This window comes from Mytilus galloprovincialis, chromosome 13, assembly GCF_965363235.1.
Source record: "Mytilus galloprovincialis chromosome 13, xbMytGall1.hap1.1, whole genome shotgun sequence".
NCBI classification, from domain to species: domain Eukaryota; kingdom Metazoa; phylum Mollusca; class Bivalvia; order Mytilida; family Mytilidae; genus Mytilus; species Mytilus galloprovincialis.
Genome location: NC_134850.1, coordinates 47,927,802 through 47,945,071, shown reverse-complemented (window position 1 = coordinate 47,945,071; position 17,270 = coordinate 47,927,802). Strand labels below are relative to the sequence as shown.

General features: G+C 30.8%; 1 protein-coding gene across 1 annotated transcript in view; it reads left to right on the top strand.

Moving 5' to 3' along the window:
• LOC143056023 (uncharacterized) overlaps nucleotides 1–17,270 on the top strand; it is a 39,267-nt gene extending 21,997 nt beyond the window's left edge. Inside the window, exons 11-22 of the mRNA XM_076229098.1 lie at nucleotides 3,636–3,830; nucleotides 4,569–4,605; nucleotides 6,175–6,468; nucleotides 7,609–7,650; nucleotides 8,786–8,934; nucleotides 10,399–10,597; nucleotides 11,610–11,726; nucleotides 12,127–12,281; nucleotides 13,015–13,128; nucleotides 13,522–13,642; nucleotides 14,104–14,197; nucleotides 15,254–17,270. Coding sequence (XP_076085213.1) covers nucleotides 3,636–3,830; nucleotides 4,569–4,605; nucleotides 6,175–6,468; nucleotides 7,609–7,650; nucleotides 8,786–8,934; nucleotides 10,399–10,597; nucleotides 11,610–11,726; nucleotides 12,127–12,281; nucleotides 13,015–13,128; nucleotides 13,522–13,642; nucleotides 14,104–14,197; nucleotides 15,254–15,392 — 1,656 coding nt within the window. The 3' untranslated portion in view covers nucleotides 15,393–17,270. The remainder of the gene's footprint in view (nucleotides 1–3,635; nucleotides 3,831–4,568; nucleotides 4,606–6,174; nucleotides 6,469–7,608; nucleotides 7,651–8,785; nucleotides 8,935–10,398; nucleotides 10,598–11,609; nucleotides 11,727–12,126; nucleotides 12,282–13,014; nucleotides 13,129–13,521; nucleotides 13,643–14,103; nucleotides 14,198–15,253) is intronic.

Sequence of the window (17,270 nt, the reverse complement as noted above, 5' to 3'; positions counted from 1 at the left end):
TTTTTGGTTATTATCTTGAATATTATTATAGATAGAGATAAATTGTAAACAGCAATAATGTTCTGCAAAGTAAGATCTACAAATAAGTCAACATGACCAAAATGGTCAGTTGACCCCTTAAGGAGTTATTGCCCTTTTTAGTCAATTTTTAACAATTTTCATTAATTTGGTAAATTTATGTAAATTTTTACCAAATATAGTTCTCTGTTACTAATGGGCAAAGTTCATTATAGATATAATTGTAAGAAGCAAAATCGTTCAGTAAAGAAAGAACTTCAAACACATCACCATCACCAAAATACAATTTTGTCATGAATCCATTTGTGTCCTTTGTTTAATATGCACATAGACCAAGGTGAGCGACACAGGCTCTTTAGAGCCTCTAGTTTTTGATATTGTCTTGCTGATCGGTTTTGTTATATTTTTTTTCATCTACAGTAACTATTGTTCTAGCAAAAGTCACAAAAATGTTGTTAAAATCAGCCATGCGACTTATAATTATTTAAAAAGATTAAGCTGACTTTTCTTGTTGTTTACATATTTCAATCATTCAACTCATGTGTAGATCGTCTTTCCCTCTAATGTTTTTAAGGTAAAGATAGCGTGGAATTCTCACTGCACCAGGCATCTGATATACATTTCTATTATATTTTGATCGGACAAAGCTTGCGTATTTATATAACCAATAAGCCAAACGAACGCACCCATTTAGCAAGGGTATACTGTGGAACGGGAGAGGTCTAGAGATGTAAATATTTCTATACCCAAGCAAATCTTGGTTTTGAAGAAAAGGAGATAAAGGTATACATTAATGCGACAGCAACCCAAAGACACAGATAAATAAAAATATTTAGAGTCAACATTCGGTCTTTTTTTATAGAACATTCCGTATACAGAATAATAAGCTCAAAACTGACACATGACTAAATAATAGTTATACGGAGTTAATTCAATATTTTCCGTCAAATATTATATATCCGAAAAGGCACATTTGATTTACTATTATAATATTTACCGTGAAAGATAATAATCCCAACAATCACAAGTGTTTGAAAAAATTCACCTGCCATTTTTTAAGTTTGATTAGTGAAAATTTAAGAAGTTTAAATATATACTAGCAAAGGAAAAACACTTCACTGTATAATAAAACGGTAAAATAAATAATGATAATGGATGACGACCAGCGGCGAATAAAATTAATATTCAGAACTATTACGTGAAATATAATAAGAGCATTAACCCCGTTTTTTTACTAGACTGACAAGCTGAGTCTTTTTTTTATCGTGTAAGTTCACAAGATATTAGTTCGCAGGAAGAAAAGTCACCTGACCAGGACACATTTCCGACGCTGAGCCGGCCAGTCTGTGCTCTTACTTTATGATGCCACGTGTTAAGCGTTGAAATAGAATACCAATTTAATTAACGTCTTTGTTTGACCCGAACGCCCCCACACGAGACCGACCAGGAGAGCGGTATAGTGATCGGTAGTACAGAATATCATACCAAAAACTAAAGTACAATACACAATACAGTTTCACAGAATTCTCACAGTTACTAAAGCGAGCTAAAAGTATCTAACCTAAATTGGATGCGTAAAATGATATTGTAAACTACACGTAAACATGGATGATCGACTTCAGGGTAGATTTTATGAATCAAATTAAAAACTCTTGCACCTATTGTACGACCTACCTATTGTATTTGAAATTTATGTGTTATAGTCATTAATAGGCATGAAATATTTGCTACTGGACTTAAAGCAAACAACAATCAATCAATTTGATTAATATCTCTGTTACAGTACTAGTACTTGGCACACAAAGACAAGATCTTGTAAAATGCTATAATTTACAATTTTCATTTAAATCTTTATGTTGTTTTCTTTTCTTTTCTTTTTTTTTTTGGGGGGGGGGGGGGTTCTTCAGTTTATCACATAAATGACTGCTTATTCAAAAGTTTTAGATAATTTTTACTATTGTTCTTATCTAATGTTTAAATACGATTTATGACATATGTCTTATTTTGTCAGGCAAGGATAAAACTAAGAAAGATAAAAGTTTTTTTCAGGTGTTTTTGCTTCATTTAGACACGAAAAGGGAATAACGGACGACTAAATTAAAGTGTTTGTTTTCATATAATATATTGAACTTGCGAATATATCTCACCCAACACGTTTTAATCAAGACAATGAAACCTAGTTCAATACGGTTTTTTTCATTGAAGTTTGCATGCATAGTTCTTATTTAAAAAAAAACACACAAATAAAGCAAGATATATTAAGTAATTGAACTGAATATACAAAACTAATTATTTTGCATTCGCATGAATCTTAATGTATAGGAAAATTACCAAATCAGAAACAAAAGGAACATTTGCCGGATGAATATTGGGAAGGACCTTATGCATCTAGGACTGTCCGATTAAAAGTTCTTAAACAAGCTGTGTAAAAAGCTAATTGTTGGAAGAGTTTACTTACTGTTTTCTAAGGTCTGATCTTTACGATTATATTTCATGATTACTGACAGATCAAAAACATCAAGTATATATAGCATGAAGTTGTTGGGCATAATATTCATTGGTCAGTTATAAATGAGGTCTGTACGGGGGTTTTGATTGCTGATTTATTAAATGAGAAATCGTTATTTTGAAAAGTTGGCTAAAAAATAATAATTTACCCCCTAATTTTGTAAAACTTTCATTTGGTGTTTTTTAGATGCTATTTTTTTTTTATCATAAATAAATAATTATATGATCTAATGCCATTAAATTGGTCCGTTTTCATTTCAATTTGGTAACTGTTAATTGTATATATCAGTCTGGGTACTGTTTAACTATCATTTAAGTTTAACATATTTAGACTCGTCCAGTTCAGGGGAATTAGGTTTCTGCAAGTGCTTTTTATGTACTTTTCATATATTTTGACGGTTTGTAAGTCAGTAAACGTTCAATGATTAAGTTTATATTGACATTAAAAGACCTCCTCACAAAAAGGGCTGTTCAAATCCCCTCGCCCTTCGGGCTCGGGGATCTGAACACCCCTTTTTGTTCGGAGGCCTTTTAATATTAATATTAACTTATCATTGAACTTTTACTATTACTTATATTGCAGTAAAACATTTCTGTGTCATAAACATATGTCTTGGGTATTTCAAAACACCATTATTTTTCATTTGGGATTTCTATAGAATATTTTGTTATCTTGAGGTTAGATGGTGACTAAACCTTGTACACAGATAAACTAAGGGGAAAAATTTGATTGGTTAACTTCCAATGATGGTTATTTTCTTATATGCAATGAAATGTTATGTGAAATTTTTTCTGTAGTACTGGACATGTTAAATCTTTACTCATGCCAAGTATTTCTTTTTTTTAAACAGAGATAAATACTGCACATTTTTTTTTGAAAGTACAAATTTAACAAAGACTTATAGGGGAAAATCATTGGTGGTATTACACCTAATAAAAAGAATAACAAGAACTTTTTTTTCATAAACCTGTTGAATTATAAACATAGACCTTTCTTTGATGTTGCATACATACATGTAGCAATGCAGATTTTGATTGCAGACTGATTGAAGCCAACAATGAATAGTTTCTTATTTAAATTGTCATTCCTCTAAATTTTCAATTTTCAGTCCAAAAAAGATTGCGAACTCATTCCCCGTGACTGTAATTGTGTTAAAATGGGCGAATGCTTTCTGCTAGACACAGTTTTAGATATAAACAACTGCTGGTTAAAAGTTCCAATACAAAAAGTAGCTAACTTTGTACTTTTGTTGGAAGTTACAGTATTCAACTCTGCAATGTTATCATCTAAAAGATACGAAACTGTAAGTATATATATATAACAATAAACTTTGATTTCAAGATTTTCTTGACCCTGAATTCTTGTAAGTCAATTTCAGACTAAATTAATATTTTTTGAATTTGTAAACCATTCTAATTTCAAAAATCAGACAAATTATCTCCAATAAGTAAATTCTGAATTGAACAGTAACGATTGAACCTTTTAATGCTCATCTGATAAAAAAAAAAAGCTTCTTTTTGACTTTTTGTAAGTACCGCAGGTAAAATAAAGCATTTATGTAACTAAAATACTTGAAAGTCACTTACAATAAGAGTATAACATGGTCTCAAAATCAATTTAAACGTTAATTTGTTGACTGTCTTAATAGGCGGAGGACATACTTATAGATAATGTATTACATGTAAAAAAGAAGATGTGGTAAGAATGCCAATGTGACAACTCCCGACAAGAGACCAAATAACAGGGAAATCAACAACTATAGATCACCGTACAGCCTTCAGCAGTGAAAAAATCCGTGCAATTTTAATTTATTCAAATGAAATATATTTTTGGTAATTTTAGACAAATTAAGCCACTGATGGCTTTGTCGAAGTCACACGTATGTTGTTATCAAAAGAAGAAATGCTTTAAGACAACCACCGATCTTCGGCATAAAAGCTAACCATACAGTAAATTAAGACATATGCTAGGTTCGAATTATAATCTTAGTGCTGACTGGCTGCATTTTCACAAACAAATGTTTGTCTATTGTGTTTTGTAGATTGGAATGGTTAAACATCTGCACGGGATACAACAATGTAAGTTTGAGAACGATAGAAACATACATTGATTTATATCGCAAAAACAAATTTAAGTACTAGCACGTAAGACATGATATTCATATTTAGAGTTTTACAATTCTTATATTAATTCACACTTCATTGTTTCATTGGCATTATGTCCCTCTTTACCAATTGTCGCCATGAATATGTATGATAAGTGAGTGTAAGAGGAAGAATTTTTCACAATATTAGTCGTTGCTTTAATTTTGTTAGTAAAGCGCAATACCTCCACAATTTAGTTGTGATAACTGTATCGAGGTTTCACAAAACATTTAGTGCAGTGCTATACAAGATAGCAAAACCTCTATATTCGTTCAAGATAATCGACCTGTGGATAAATCTATCCAATTACTCACTGTCTTCAACAATCAATATTCTAACAACGATCATCTCACAATAATATGTGTTAATTTGAAGCTTCTGATATCACATTTCCTGACACTGCTACTTAATTAAATGATCATTAGGTATAAACCCATCAAAGATATTAGGAAAGAAATTTTGTATGTTTATTTTTTGTATGCCTGATGCGCGTTTCGTCTACCAAATACTCCTTATTGACGCTCGAATTATAAAAAAAGTTAAAAAAAAAACAAAATAAAGTACGAAGTTAAAGGGCATTGGGGACCGAAATTAGAACTGCATTGATATTTACATCCCGACACAAATAGTTTCTCCTCAGACGAAATATGTGCATTTGTGTAATCAAATCATTCCTTTCTGCATGGCTCTCAGAATACAAAGCATATGTTCCACTAATTATACAGCAACACAGAGATTAGTAAAATCAGATAGCCTACTGACTAACCGGGGCTGCAAAGGGTACTACAAAACAAAATCAGCCGAGATCAATTGTTCAATTACTTGTTTATAATCAAGACACCACACAAATATTGATAAATTGTTGAACCTTAGAGTGAAATCTTATTTTTAATGACAATTGAAATAAATCGACAAATTCCGACAATATCTTCAGTCGTCCACGATCCAACTACACTAAACTTCCTTGTTCCTTAAGGACTTGCTGTTTTGAAAGCTCGTGAATTATTATGTAATGTATTTATGCATTTCCGTTGTATAAATCCATATGCATAACCATGCATATTTATCATTTTGTTTAATTAAATACTTATTTATTAATCGTTGATGTCTTACAACTGCATATTCCAAGTGCGTTAACTACGCACGTCCAGAACAGATCGATGATATAAATTATAGACGTTTTTTATATACATACACACTACGATAAGTAGTTCTAGTACCTATTTTTGTGCACTTTTAATAGTGTTTACTATAGTGATTTTCCTCTCAAATTGCATTAATACCAAATGTGTATAACAATGAATATTGCATAACTACTAGTATAGAATCTTATGAATCCCTTATTGGTCGAATGACAAACGAAAATATTTCAATTCGTTTTTAATTTGCAGGGACCCATACTAGAACATATCTTGTTACGATTAAAATGTTATTAACTACACTAGTTCAACTTATTTCAAACCAAACTGGATAGTTTTCATTATCATTTATTTGTCTTTGCAGACTACAGTCCGTCAAACATCACTATGGTTAGAAGAACAGCCTCAAGTATAAGCATTAAGTGGATCCAGGCTAAAACTTGTTATGAACGATCCGGAATAGTCATCATCTTATACACAGCTGACAATAAGACAAATAATACGCATACAGTCGAAAAAGATGTTACAACCTTTGACCTAACTGGATTATCACCTTTGACATCGTATTGGTTTCTTATGTACACAAAATATGGAAACGGCACCCATGTTGTCAACAGTACAAGTCCTGCCATGTTTTCATTTGCAACATTGAAAAAAGGTGAGAGCTTTTGCTCGATAATTACAAGGTTTAATATGTGTATTAATATAATTTCTATAGTTTTCCAAGAATAATTAAAGAAAAAAAAAAATAAACCGCATGATATATGTAACCACACATACACAAACACACATTCAAATTTGAGAATGAACATGAGGAACGTGTCAAAGAAATAACAAACCCACCACAGTGCGAAAAACAACTGAAGGCCAACAATGGGTCTTCATCGGAGCGGGAAAATCTCTAACCCGGAGGCCGGCTTCAGCTTGTCCTTAAACACAATGTGAACTAGTTCAGTGAAAAAGAACGTCACCCTAAACTTTTAAAACATAAAAATTAACTAAAATAAAAAAAAAGTACTAAAAAAGGCCAGAGGTTCCTGGTTTGGGACAGCCGTACACACATGCGACAGGGTTAAATATGTTTTGTGAGATAACATACCACTGTATATGTATTTATATTATTTATGTCTACGAGTGCTGTTTTCATAAATGAGGCCCCTCATGGGGGGGGGGGGGTGGGGGGGGGGTCATAGTAATCACATAATCACCATTTTTTTGCATAATCATTAAATATTTGCTTATCTTTAGTAATCAAATAATCATAAACTAAAAATACAGTCCTAGGTAATCAAATAATCATGAAATATTTGGCTTAATAATCAAATAATCATTAAAAAAACGGCCAAGTAATCACATAATCAAAAACCCCATGAGGGCCCTCATAAATATAAGCCAATGCAAATGGCAGAATAAGTTATACATATAAATGATAATCTAATTGTATTCGTAGTTGGAAAGTGCATTTAATTACTCTTTCTAAATAAAATTATAGATATGGGGTTTATTTTTTTATGTTTGAAAAATAAAATTAATAAATAAAAAAACCATCATTGAAAAAACAGGTTGCTTAAATAATTATGCATGTACCAATGGAAATTATTTGATATTAATATCGACATAGATTGTTCAATATTGTTAGCATTATACATAGTTATTTTTGTTTTTCAAACTAAGTGTTATACTGACATGGTATGAATGATATTTTCTTTCAATTTCTTATTGAATTTAAATTTTTAACCCAATATACTGATAGTAAATATAAATGGATTTAATTGAAACACATATGTTTCATTTGCAGTTGAAGGTTTTCCCACATCTGGTGTTGCAGGAATAGTAATAGGTATGTTGTTATAAATGGCTATAAAGAAACCCTTTCTTTCGCTCATATGTGTTATAAATAATTATTAAATAATTTTCAAATGATAACATTGATATATGGATAGACATTAACAATGCAAGGCGTTGTGTAATTGCAACACGATATAATTCAACAGAAGGCAAGTTTAGTTTCCCTCTTTATACGATTCATGGTAAAAAGAAAGGAATTTATTTATTTATGCGCGTACATCACAGAACAAAAAAACCTTCATAATGTTCGCTCTAGGTCACCTAAACCAAAACCAACGCATAACATCTTGGATAAAACAAAAATGAAAGAGCCACAGTTGGCTCAACAGAAAAGTATATGCCTGAAAAACAGAATTAGATCATACATATTTCATGTACTGGCAAACTACAGACACATTTTATCTATAAAACGTCACATTACTGTATGACAGCATTTTCTACTAGGCCAATACTTTATAAAACAAAATTGATACATTAAAATATACCCTGATATTAATTCTTATTCTGACGCCGATCAGAGTTTTGAAATAAAATTATCTGAAATAAAACGCTTATCAGAAGTTATGACAGTCTTATAATGGTAATCGATTGTTTTATTGACACAGTTTCGAAAGCGAAATACCAACTGCGTCATTGATCTTAAATGTCAATTTTCGTATATTCAATATTCTTTATTTTCTATTTTTCGTGTTCATTATTGGTATGTTACTACTATCTGTACGAAGTTAATTATTTAAGATTTGAGTATTATAAATAAGTTATGGTATTTCGGTTTAGATTCGCAATAAGTTAAAATAGTAGAAGGCTAAATTAAGAGAAGTTTCACTAATTTATATGAATTATTCGGAGTCTAATTTGATAGGTTTGATGTATAGCACGCATATTTCATTCATAGAGCAAACATGTAAATCTGATCTTTTTAACATGTTGTAACTGGTATGATACTCTACAGCAATTGTGTATACTAAATTTTACTTCAAGTCGTTTCGATTTGTCCGTCAATTTTACAATATTTGTCTAAATGCATATCTGCTTGTCATTTGTTTGTTTTCATTTGTTAGTTTGCTTCACAAAATTATTTTCATACTGAAAGCTTTTTTAACTATTACAATGTATATTTACAACAGGATTTATGGTGGTGCTTATAGTTGTTATTATTGTTTTGGTGTTCCTTGGAAGGACTGGACGATTGCAACCAGCAAAACAACGTATCACAGCCGGAATACGTACAGTCAGAAATACAATTCGAGTTCGAGCAACCTCAAATGCATATAATGTGAGCATGAAATAAAAATAATGAATATAACATAGAAAATAAATTTGCTTGAAATAAATATCAAATGACTAAACATAAAAAAGTTATTTTCAGTTCAATCAATTTATAAACATCTCCACTGCGGTAAATTTAGTATTGTTAAGGCAATTTGCTTGAAACCAATCAACATATTTCAGTCTTTGTTCAGACTGTTCAGTGGTTATTATATGCATGTACAGATTAACTTTAAAAATTGAGTTGCCTGTAAATTGTTCGAACAAGTCTGAATTGACTGCAATGAAAATGTCTGATAAGTCTTAAAATTTACTAAAAAAGTGAATATGACTTGAAGGTGTGTTATTCTAATTTGTCAGGTGATGTTTAGGTCAAAATTAGTTTTTGTAACTATATTGTATTAAAAATGGTGCAAGAAAATTGGTACCGTTAATTTTATTACTACCACTGGGTCGATGCCTCTGCTGGTGGACTATTAGTCCCCGAGGGTATCACCAGCCCAGTAGCCAGTACTTCGGTACTGACATGAACATACGGATTTGTTGTGTTATTAAAATTTGCTGTTACAAAATATTAGAAATTATTATAAATTAAGGAATGTATCTCCCTCATGCAAAGCTCTGATTCCTTTCACGGATTTGGTTATACTTTTTTGACCTTTTGGATTATAGCTCTTCATCTTTTATATAAGCTTTGGATTTCAAATATTTTGGCCACGAGCATCACTGAAGAGACATGTATTGTTGAAATGCGAATTGGTACCGTTAATTTTATTGTATTAACTTATGATAATATGTAGGCAAAACAAATCCCTATTAAAAGTTTGGATTTTTTTTTAAACGCATACACTAGAAGTGTTTTGGATGCTGATTAATAATTCAGTTTAAATCATCGTCAATACACCGAAGCATTAAAATATATATTCGAATGTATTTTCAAATGCACACGTATTTTAAATACTTAAATGTATAATTCTAAATAGGGAATACTTCATATAAGTACAATTAAACTAAGTTAACCCACCACTGTCGTTCTGAATTGCCCTTACCATGTAAGCACTATCGCTTGTTTTTACCACCTGGAGAGGGGATGAAAAGAAGATTCTTCTAAAAACTGACAAAAATGACAAAGTGGAAACAAAGTGTACAAGTTGAAAGATAAAGACAACACTATAACTATAAAACAAACGGACACACAGCAAAACGACATTATATATATTGCATTGCATAAACTTTGAATCTTTTCCGGAGACTGTGGTAGGTATTTAGAAGGAAAAAAAACACTTTCAAATTTTTTGGAAGTTGGGCACATACTACTATCTCATATTCCTGATTAAGAGTACTAATGATGAAGGCTAAACTTACATATCCGAAAATATGAGTTCATCTTTAACATTGGAATTGGTCGTACTTTAAGACAAAAATTTGGTGGGATTCAATGTGATCGTTTTATTTTTCTTTTTCTGTACAGAATAGGGCCTATATTTCGAAGGAGGACGACGATATCTACTTCTATGGTGGAATGGATATGAAAGAGGACACAATGAAAATATCTCGCAAAAATATATCTCTGGAATCTGAATTGGCCCGCGGAAGATTTGCTGTGATTTTCCTGGCGAAGTATTACACTAAAACCGAATGTCATGATGTTGTTGCAAAGACAATAAAAGGTATAAACTTCTAAAACTATTGCTTCTATGTCATCGTACCTGAAAATTAAGACATGTCTGACAAAACTTGTCCTTTAATAATATCCAAATATATCGAAGATCATTTTTATTTGGGGTAGTTTGTTCTTACGTTTTGTCATGTTAAGAATACAAATAAATTCCAGCAAAGCCATACAGAGTAAACATGTAAAAGCAAAGTTACCAGTGTGTCTGATCAAATCACACAGGTTCCTGATCAAGAACCATAACATACAATACATATATTGCAACATAAATGTCAGTGAAATAAAAAAAACATTTAAGCAAATTACACAGTTCAATTCGTACTATCCAAGCTGAGTTTTATTTAGGAATGATTCTATTGTATTTTGAGAAAGTGTTGGGCGTCAGAAAATTCAATTTATTCTTGCCACATCCAATCAACATGCACGATATATAAAAGCTGTACTATGATCTTGCGGTTGATAGGATTGATAGTGTCAAGCTTTATTTAGAAAAGGAAAAAGATGAATTCATCTTTTAAAATAAGGAAATGTGGTATGATTTCCAATGAGACAACTGTTCACTAGGAAACAAATGACGTAGCAGAAAGCCGATTTCAGTTTTTCCTTTTTTTCCTTTTTTTCCTTTTTTTTAAATTTTCAAAGCGTTTGATTCAAACCAATTGTCAAAACTAAGTATATAATCTGTGAATTGATAGCCAAGAAAATGGATATGGTGTGTTACAGTAATTTAGAAACACATGTAGTTTTACCATAAACTCTTACAACCCATGTACAAAAAAATGTATTAACAAAAATAACGATGTCAAAAGTAGATTTATAAAGAGAAAGTTTATCAAAACTGACACAACCAAATTATTAACTCTTTCAACCAACGAAACGACTTGAAAATAATTTAATACTGACTTGGCACTACCGAGGAATAAATGAAACTGATGGGAATAAAAAAAAATGAAAACAACTTTTGGAACAAAACAGGCAAACAAACTTGTTTTTATTTTTATCTTTAGATGACCAGAACGAAGAAGCAATAATGAAAATGAAAGCAAAGATAAATTTCTATACTAAAAAAGTTGGTCGTCACAAAAATGTATTGGAGTTCATTGGAAGTGTTGAAGACGAAGTCCGTAAGTGTAAACAGCATGTTGTCGTTTTTTGAAGCTTATAGTTCTCTGTTAAATGTAAATATATGATTTTTTATTTTCTTTATTCTAGTTTCCTTTCTACCTTTTTGTTATAATTGTCGAAAATTGTCCCAACCACAGGAGCAGAAGTCATGTTTCATAGTATTTGAGTAGACAAATTAAACACATTTTACATGAATTAGATATACATTTTTGTATTCACCTCCATTTAAAATCAAATAGCGAAAATCAAAAGTTCAAACACGTCAAACGATCGTGAATGAAAAACAGCTGTCATATTCCTAATTTGGATTGAGTATTTCCTTATTTGAAATACAGTAATGTATAAATATGTTGAAACATGAACGATAAAGCGATAAAAAAGGAAGATTTTTGTATGTAGGTGGGCCTATGATGATACTGGAGTACTGTTCGAAGGGAGTTCTGAAACAATTTCTAGAAGCAATAAAGTCAAACATATCTGTTGACATAGATGAAAGACTGTCTAGAATGGTTTTTGGAATATGCCTCGGAATGGACTTTCTTGCTTCAAAGCAGGTAAGTCTGAATAATGCATATACATTAAAAAAAACTCAGTGTAAACAGATCTCATACTAGATAGATCTACTCACAAATTCTACCTTTTCTTAAATTCTAAAACAACAATATCGATGCCATCCGCCCGTCCGGTACGGTGAATTGTTTCAAACTCCTCCCACCTTGCTCCACAAGAACTACAAGTCAGATTTTTTTCGAAATTTGGTAATATGGTTTTCATATCCGATCTATTCGGCCTTTTTTAAACGTAACACTTACAGCAGTGTATCAGTTGTAAACAACACAGCTCATGATATTTGGTTCTCTTGCTTGGTCAAATGAAGAAAAAATAAGTGTAAAACTGCTTTATTATCCATCACTTGTGAATAGGGTATCAATTTCTTGCTGCTTCAGATAAAAAAAAATAAAAACATGTGCACTTCAGAAGGTACGGAACACCTAATGATCTGAACTCTTTAAAAATCAGCAGAAAGTTTTAACCACAAACTATTAGTTAAGAGAAATCATGTTTTTTTTAATGATCACAACTGTTGATTGCCAATCTGGTGCAATGTATATACGGTATTCAACCAAATTATTCCTGTACATTATGCGGTTCAAATGTCTGCATATTTTCAAATGTTTGTTAAATATTTGTCAAAACGTTTTGAAACAAATTAACTTAAAGTCTAAGTTTGTGAAAGTGTTGGGTACCCCTTAAATCCATATATTCTAATCTATAATTTATTCTTAGGTTGTTCACAGACGTTTGGCTGCACGAAATATATTACTGAACGACATGTACGAACCAAAGATCACAGGTTTCGGTCCAGACCCTAGTTCTGCTGAAGGAGATGATGACAAATCTGTGGGTATTTAAATGTAGTTCAGAAGAGAATGTCGGTTTCGTGCATTCGAGATGATTTATAACAAAATCTCCTTTTTTTTCAAGGAACGTGTAACCAATGCCTTTATGGTATGGAATGATACAATATGCACGTTTATTACATAACGGTTCACTACTGTTGTCTTTATACATGTATACAATCATAGTCCTCATTATATATTTATTCTTCATAATTCAAGAGACTTGAGTATATAATTGCTTGATTTATTAAGAAGAGTGATTTATTTCTAATGTAAGAATAAAAGAAACTTAATTAGTTTTAATTTGTTTATTTGAAAAAAAAGAGATCTGAAAAGATCGCAATCCAAAAATTACTTTATAAAAAAAAAAACCAAGAATGTTTGAAATTTGTAGGGAAATGAAAGAATTCCTATCAAGTGGGTGGCTCCAGAATGCATGAAATCCACACAAAATGCAAATGAGCTGAGCGACGTCTGGTCTTTTGGAATTGTTATGTGGGAAATATTTTCACTTGGTAAGAGAAGGTTTGCACATTGCAAAATGTATGACAACTATGCAAAATATAATTAGTTGAGTAATGAAAATAGATTTTTCAGACATAATTTAAAATACATTATGCTTGTACACTTATAAAGATGTCTATTTTAAATACCGTACCATTTAATGATTTTGAATCATATCTGAATAAAGATAATTATACTTATATATAAAAAAAGAAGATTAATTGTTGCTTATATAACGTCTACATGCAAATATTTCAGACATTTTTAAGACGAGAAAAAATCAATAATTATTCTCTGTATAGTTGACAAATCCGGGATAAAGAGACATTAAATATGTACGTCCACTTGAATTAATTAAAACGCAATATCAGATGAGGATAGAAGCACAGGAATGCATAACATAAGATCTAAAATATCATTGAATATTTGTAATTTTAATTATAATTATGATTTTATCAACTATACCAATTAGGTGAAACACCGTATCCCGGATTACAGAGCAGAGAAGTTCCTGGAAAAATCAAACAAGGCTATAAGATGAAGAAACCGGAATACTGTGATGATACGTATGTATATATACACAATTAATTATCATGCTTTAAATCATGTATTTATCTATTTTTTAAGATAATTCGATATCAAAATATATACAACAAAGGTTTCTTATGCAAAGTATAAGTTCATTTCGTTTAATTTATAATATGAATAACTGAAGAAGCAGCCATTAAATTCCGATATTTTTTCGTTCAAAACATGAACTTTTTTTTAAGATATGAGGAAAATCTGGATTCAAATAAAAGAATTATCATCTGCCTGACTATTGTTTTTTTTATCCATCAAATCGGGTTCATCATATATTTTTAGGACAAGAAAAAGCATAACCCCACCCCTTTGAAGTTAAATGATCATTCCCTTATCTCCTAGTGTTGTTTTAGGGGTTATTTTTACAAATGCAAATATGAATATTACATTTGTAGTAACACTTCAGTTTCGTTGTTTGCCACCTTTTGTTGATGTGTTTTCCTCGGTTTTAGTTTTTAAACCGGATGTTTTTCTCTCTAAATCGAATTATGACTTTTGAACAGCGGTAAACTACTGTTGCCTGTCATACAAGTGAGAGGTTTAGTGCTATAAAACCAGGTTCAATCCACCATGTTTTATATTTGAAAATGACTGTACCAAGTCAGGAATATGACAGTTGTTATCCATTCGTTTGATGTGTTTTATCATTTGTATTTGCCATTTGATTAGGAATTTTTCGTTTTGAATTTTCCTCGGAGTTCGGTATTTTTGTGATTTTACTTTTTGCTATGCGCGTCAAGCAACATGTCTATAGTGTATGTAGGAAGGGAACAGAATTGTCTCAAAATGTTATATCAATATGTGTATATGTACATCTTTATTTATTTTCATATCAAATTTAAATTTCTGGTTCATCGAACAGTTTGTAGCTGTGCACCATTCCGTACATCTTTTGGGGGTATCTTTTGGTAAGTCATGAACCTTGCTGTATCTGCACACAAACAGATAGTCGATGAATAATCTTTGAAAAACACGTACACCTATACATGGTACAGTATAATCAGTATCTTCATTTAACATTTGTTTGATTATATTTTTAGATTCTACAAAGTAATGCTGAAATGTTGGCACTATGATCCTCGGAAACGTTCAGGTTTTGAACAACTGAAGGAACAGATGAACAACATGTTCACCGAGGCTCCTGGTGATGATTACTACTACCGAACAAACGATCTTTAACAATCATGATGTTACAAATTCAGTGACAATGACACTACTGAAAACAATAATGAAGGATTCAATTTATTTGAATTTCATTGTTAGCTTTACTTTAATAAATGTTATTTCCTTTGTATTAATGTAATTGGTAGTAATGTAGTATTTTACGAAGCAATAGATCACACTGAAAAGGTAAACATTGTTTTGGGATACTTCTTTTTTGATATTGCTTGCTTTCTGCAAATTATTTTCGCTGAATTTGTGATCACATCATCAAGAGATCGCGAAATAAGATAAAATAAAATTTTGTCTTTATAAACGAAAAACTACACAAAAAATGTCAACGCTTTCAGTATCGCTACATGCATGTCTTGTTACTAGCTATAAACTACGAAAACAGAACAATTCGAGAATCTGCAACTCTTTCTACAAAAATTCTTACGATTTAAAGTGATTTTTAGTAATTTTGTATAAAATTAATTATGACTTTCGACTTTTTTTAACTTTTAAGATTATTTTGTTGCAAAAAACAGGTTGTGTACCATCTATTAGGGAAACGAATTTTAGTATTTTGTATAAAACTTTGAAAACATCGATTAGAAAAATCAGTCATTAAAATGTAATACGATAAATAAATATAATGTAGACAAGTATATTTTCCCTATTAATAAAGCAACTGCACAGTCATAGTCAATCTTATTAATTGAACCTAAATGCACGCGGTGTTCGTTTAAATGAATGTCATCTTATAGAAACAAATATAATAAATTGACATCGACAAGTAAATGACACTGTTTTTGGCAATGCCACTGTTTTTATCATGTATTATATTTATATTCCTTTACAAATTAAAATAATTACTGATTTCTTTTTAAATTTATGCAACTACAACAAATTTTAAATTTTGTTTGATGAGATAACATGGCTATATGTCGGTGCGGTACGAACTATAGAACGTGTCACGTTGGTTAATCTATTACTTATGTTTAAATGTCCATGAACTGTGCATTTTTGTATCCTGTTTTTATGAATTCGCATGTTATACAACAATATTTCGTTCTACCGTCATATGTTTCTAACCATATATTAGAATCGTATCAACAAATATATTAATTTTACATGTATAATGACCTATAATAATTAAATTACATGTACGTTTCATTAGTATCGGATTCCGTAATTTTGATTGGCTGACCACAATCGCAAAGTACTTCAAAATCCCCATTTTATTTCCGTATAACAATCATATATACCAGTTATGACTTTGCATGTTATCGATGACAATGTGACAAAATGATGAAAAGAACAAAAAACAAAAACAAAACTTTGACATAAACTTAGTTTATGATTGCAGCATATAAATTCAAATTCTTTATTTTCTAATCACAGGGCCCTTTCAGGCATTCACACTTTCATACCAATCTTTCTCACTCCGCTCGCTCTGATTATGTTAATTAGATACAGTACATGCAATGATTAGAATGTAATGTATTTTCTTTTTATTTATAGGGTTGTAAAATCGTTTATCGTGCGCAATTGTTTAAGTAGCGTTTCATATAAAATGTGCTTCTGTCAAGGCCTTTGCACCCAAATAAAATTATAAGAGAAGAATTTAATTCATAAATTACAAGTTTTTTTAATATCCTGTGTCATTACGCTTTATCAGGTTTTTCAATAGAAGATACATTTTTATACATAAATAAAAGTGTTTGTCGTTTGCTTTTGCGTTTTATGATTGAATTAATGAAACCATGTAAGATGTATCCAAAAGGATAATGCTGAACTATGTAAAGTTATATGAAATGTAAAAAGCAAAATAACATATGGCATCAAATTATCTGTCAAATATGTGTTTATTTATAATCGGTTCACAAATAAAATAAATTGTACTGCTTATTA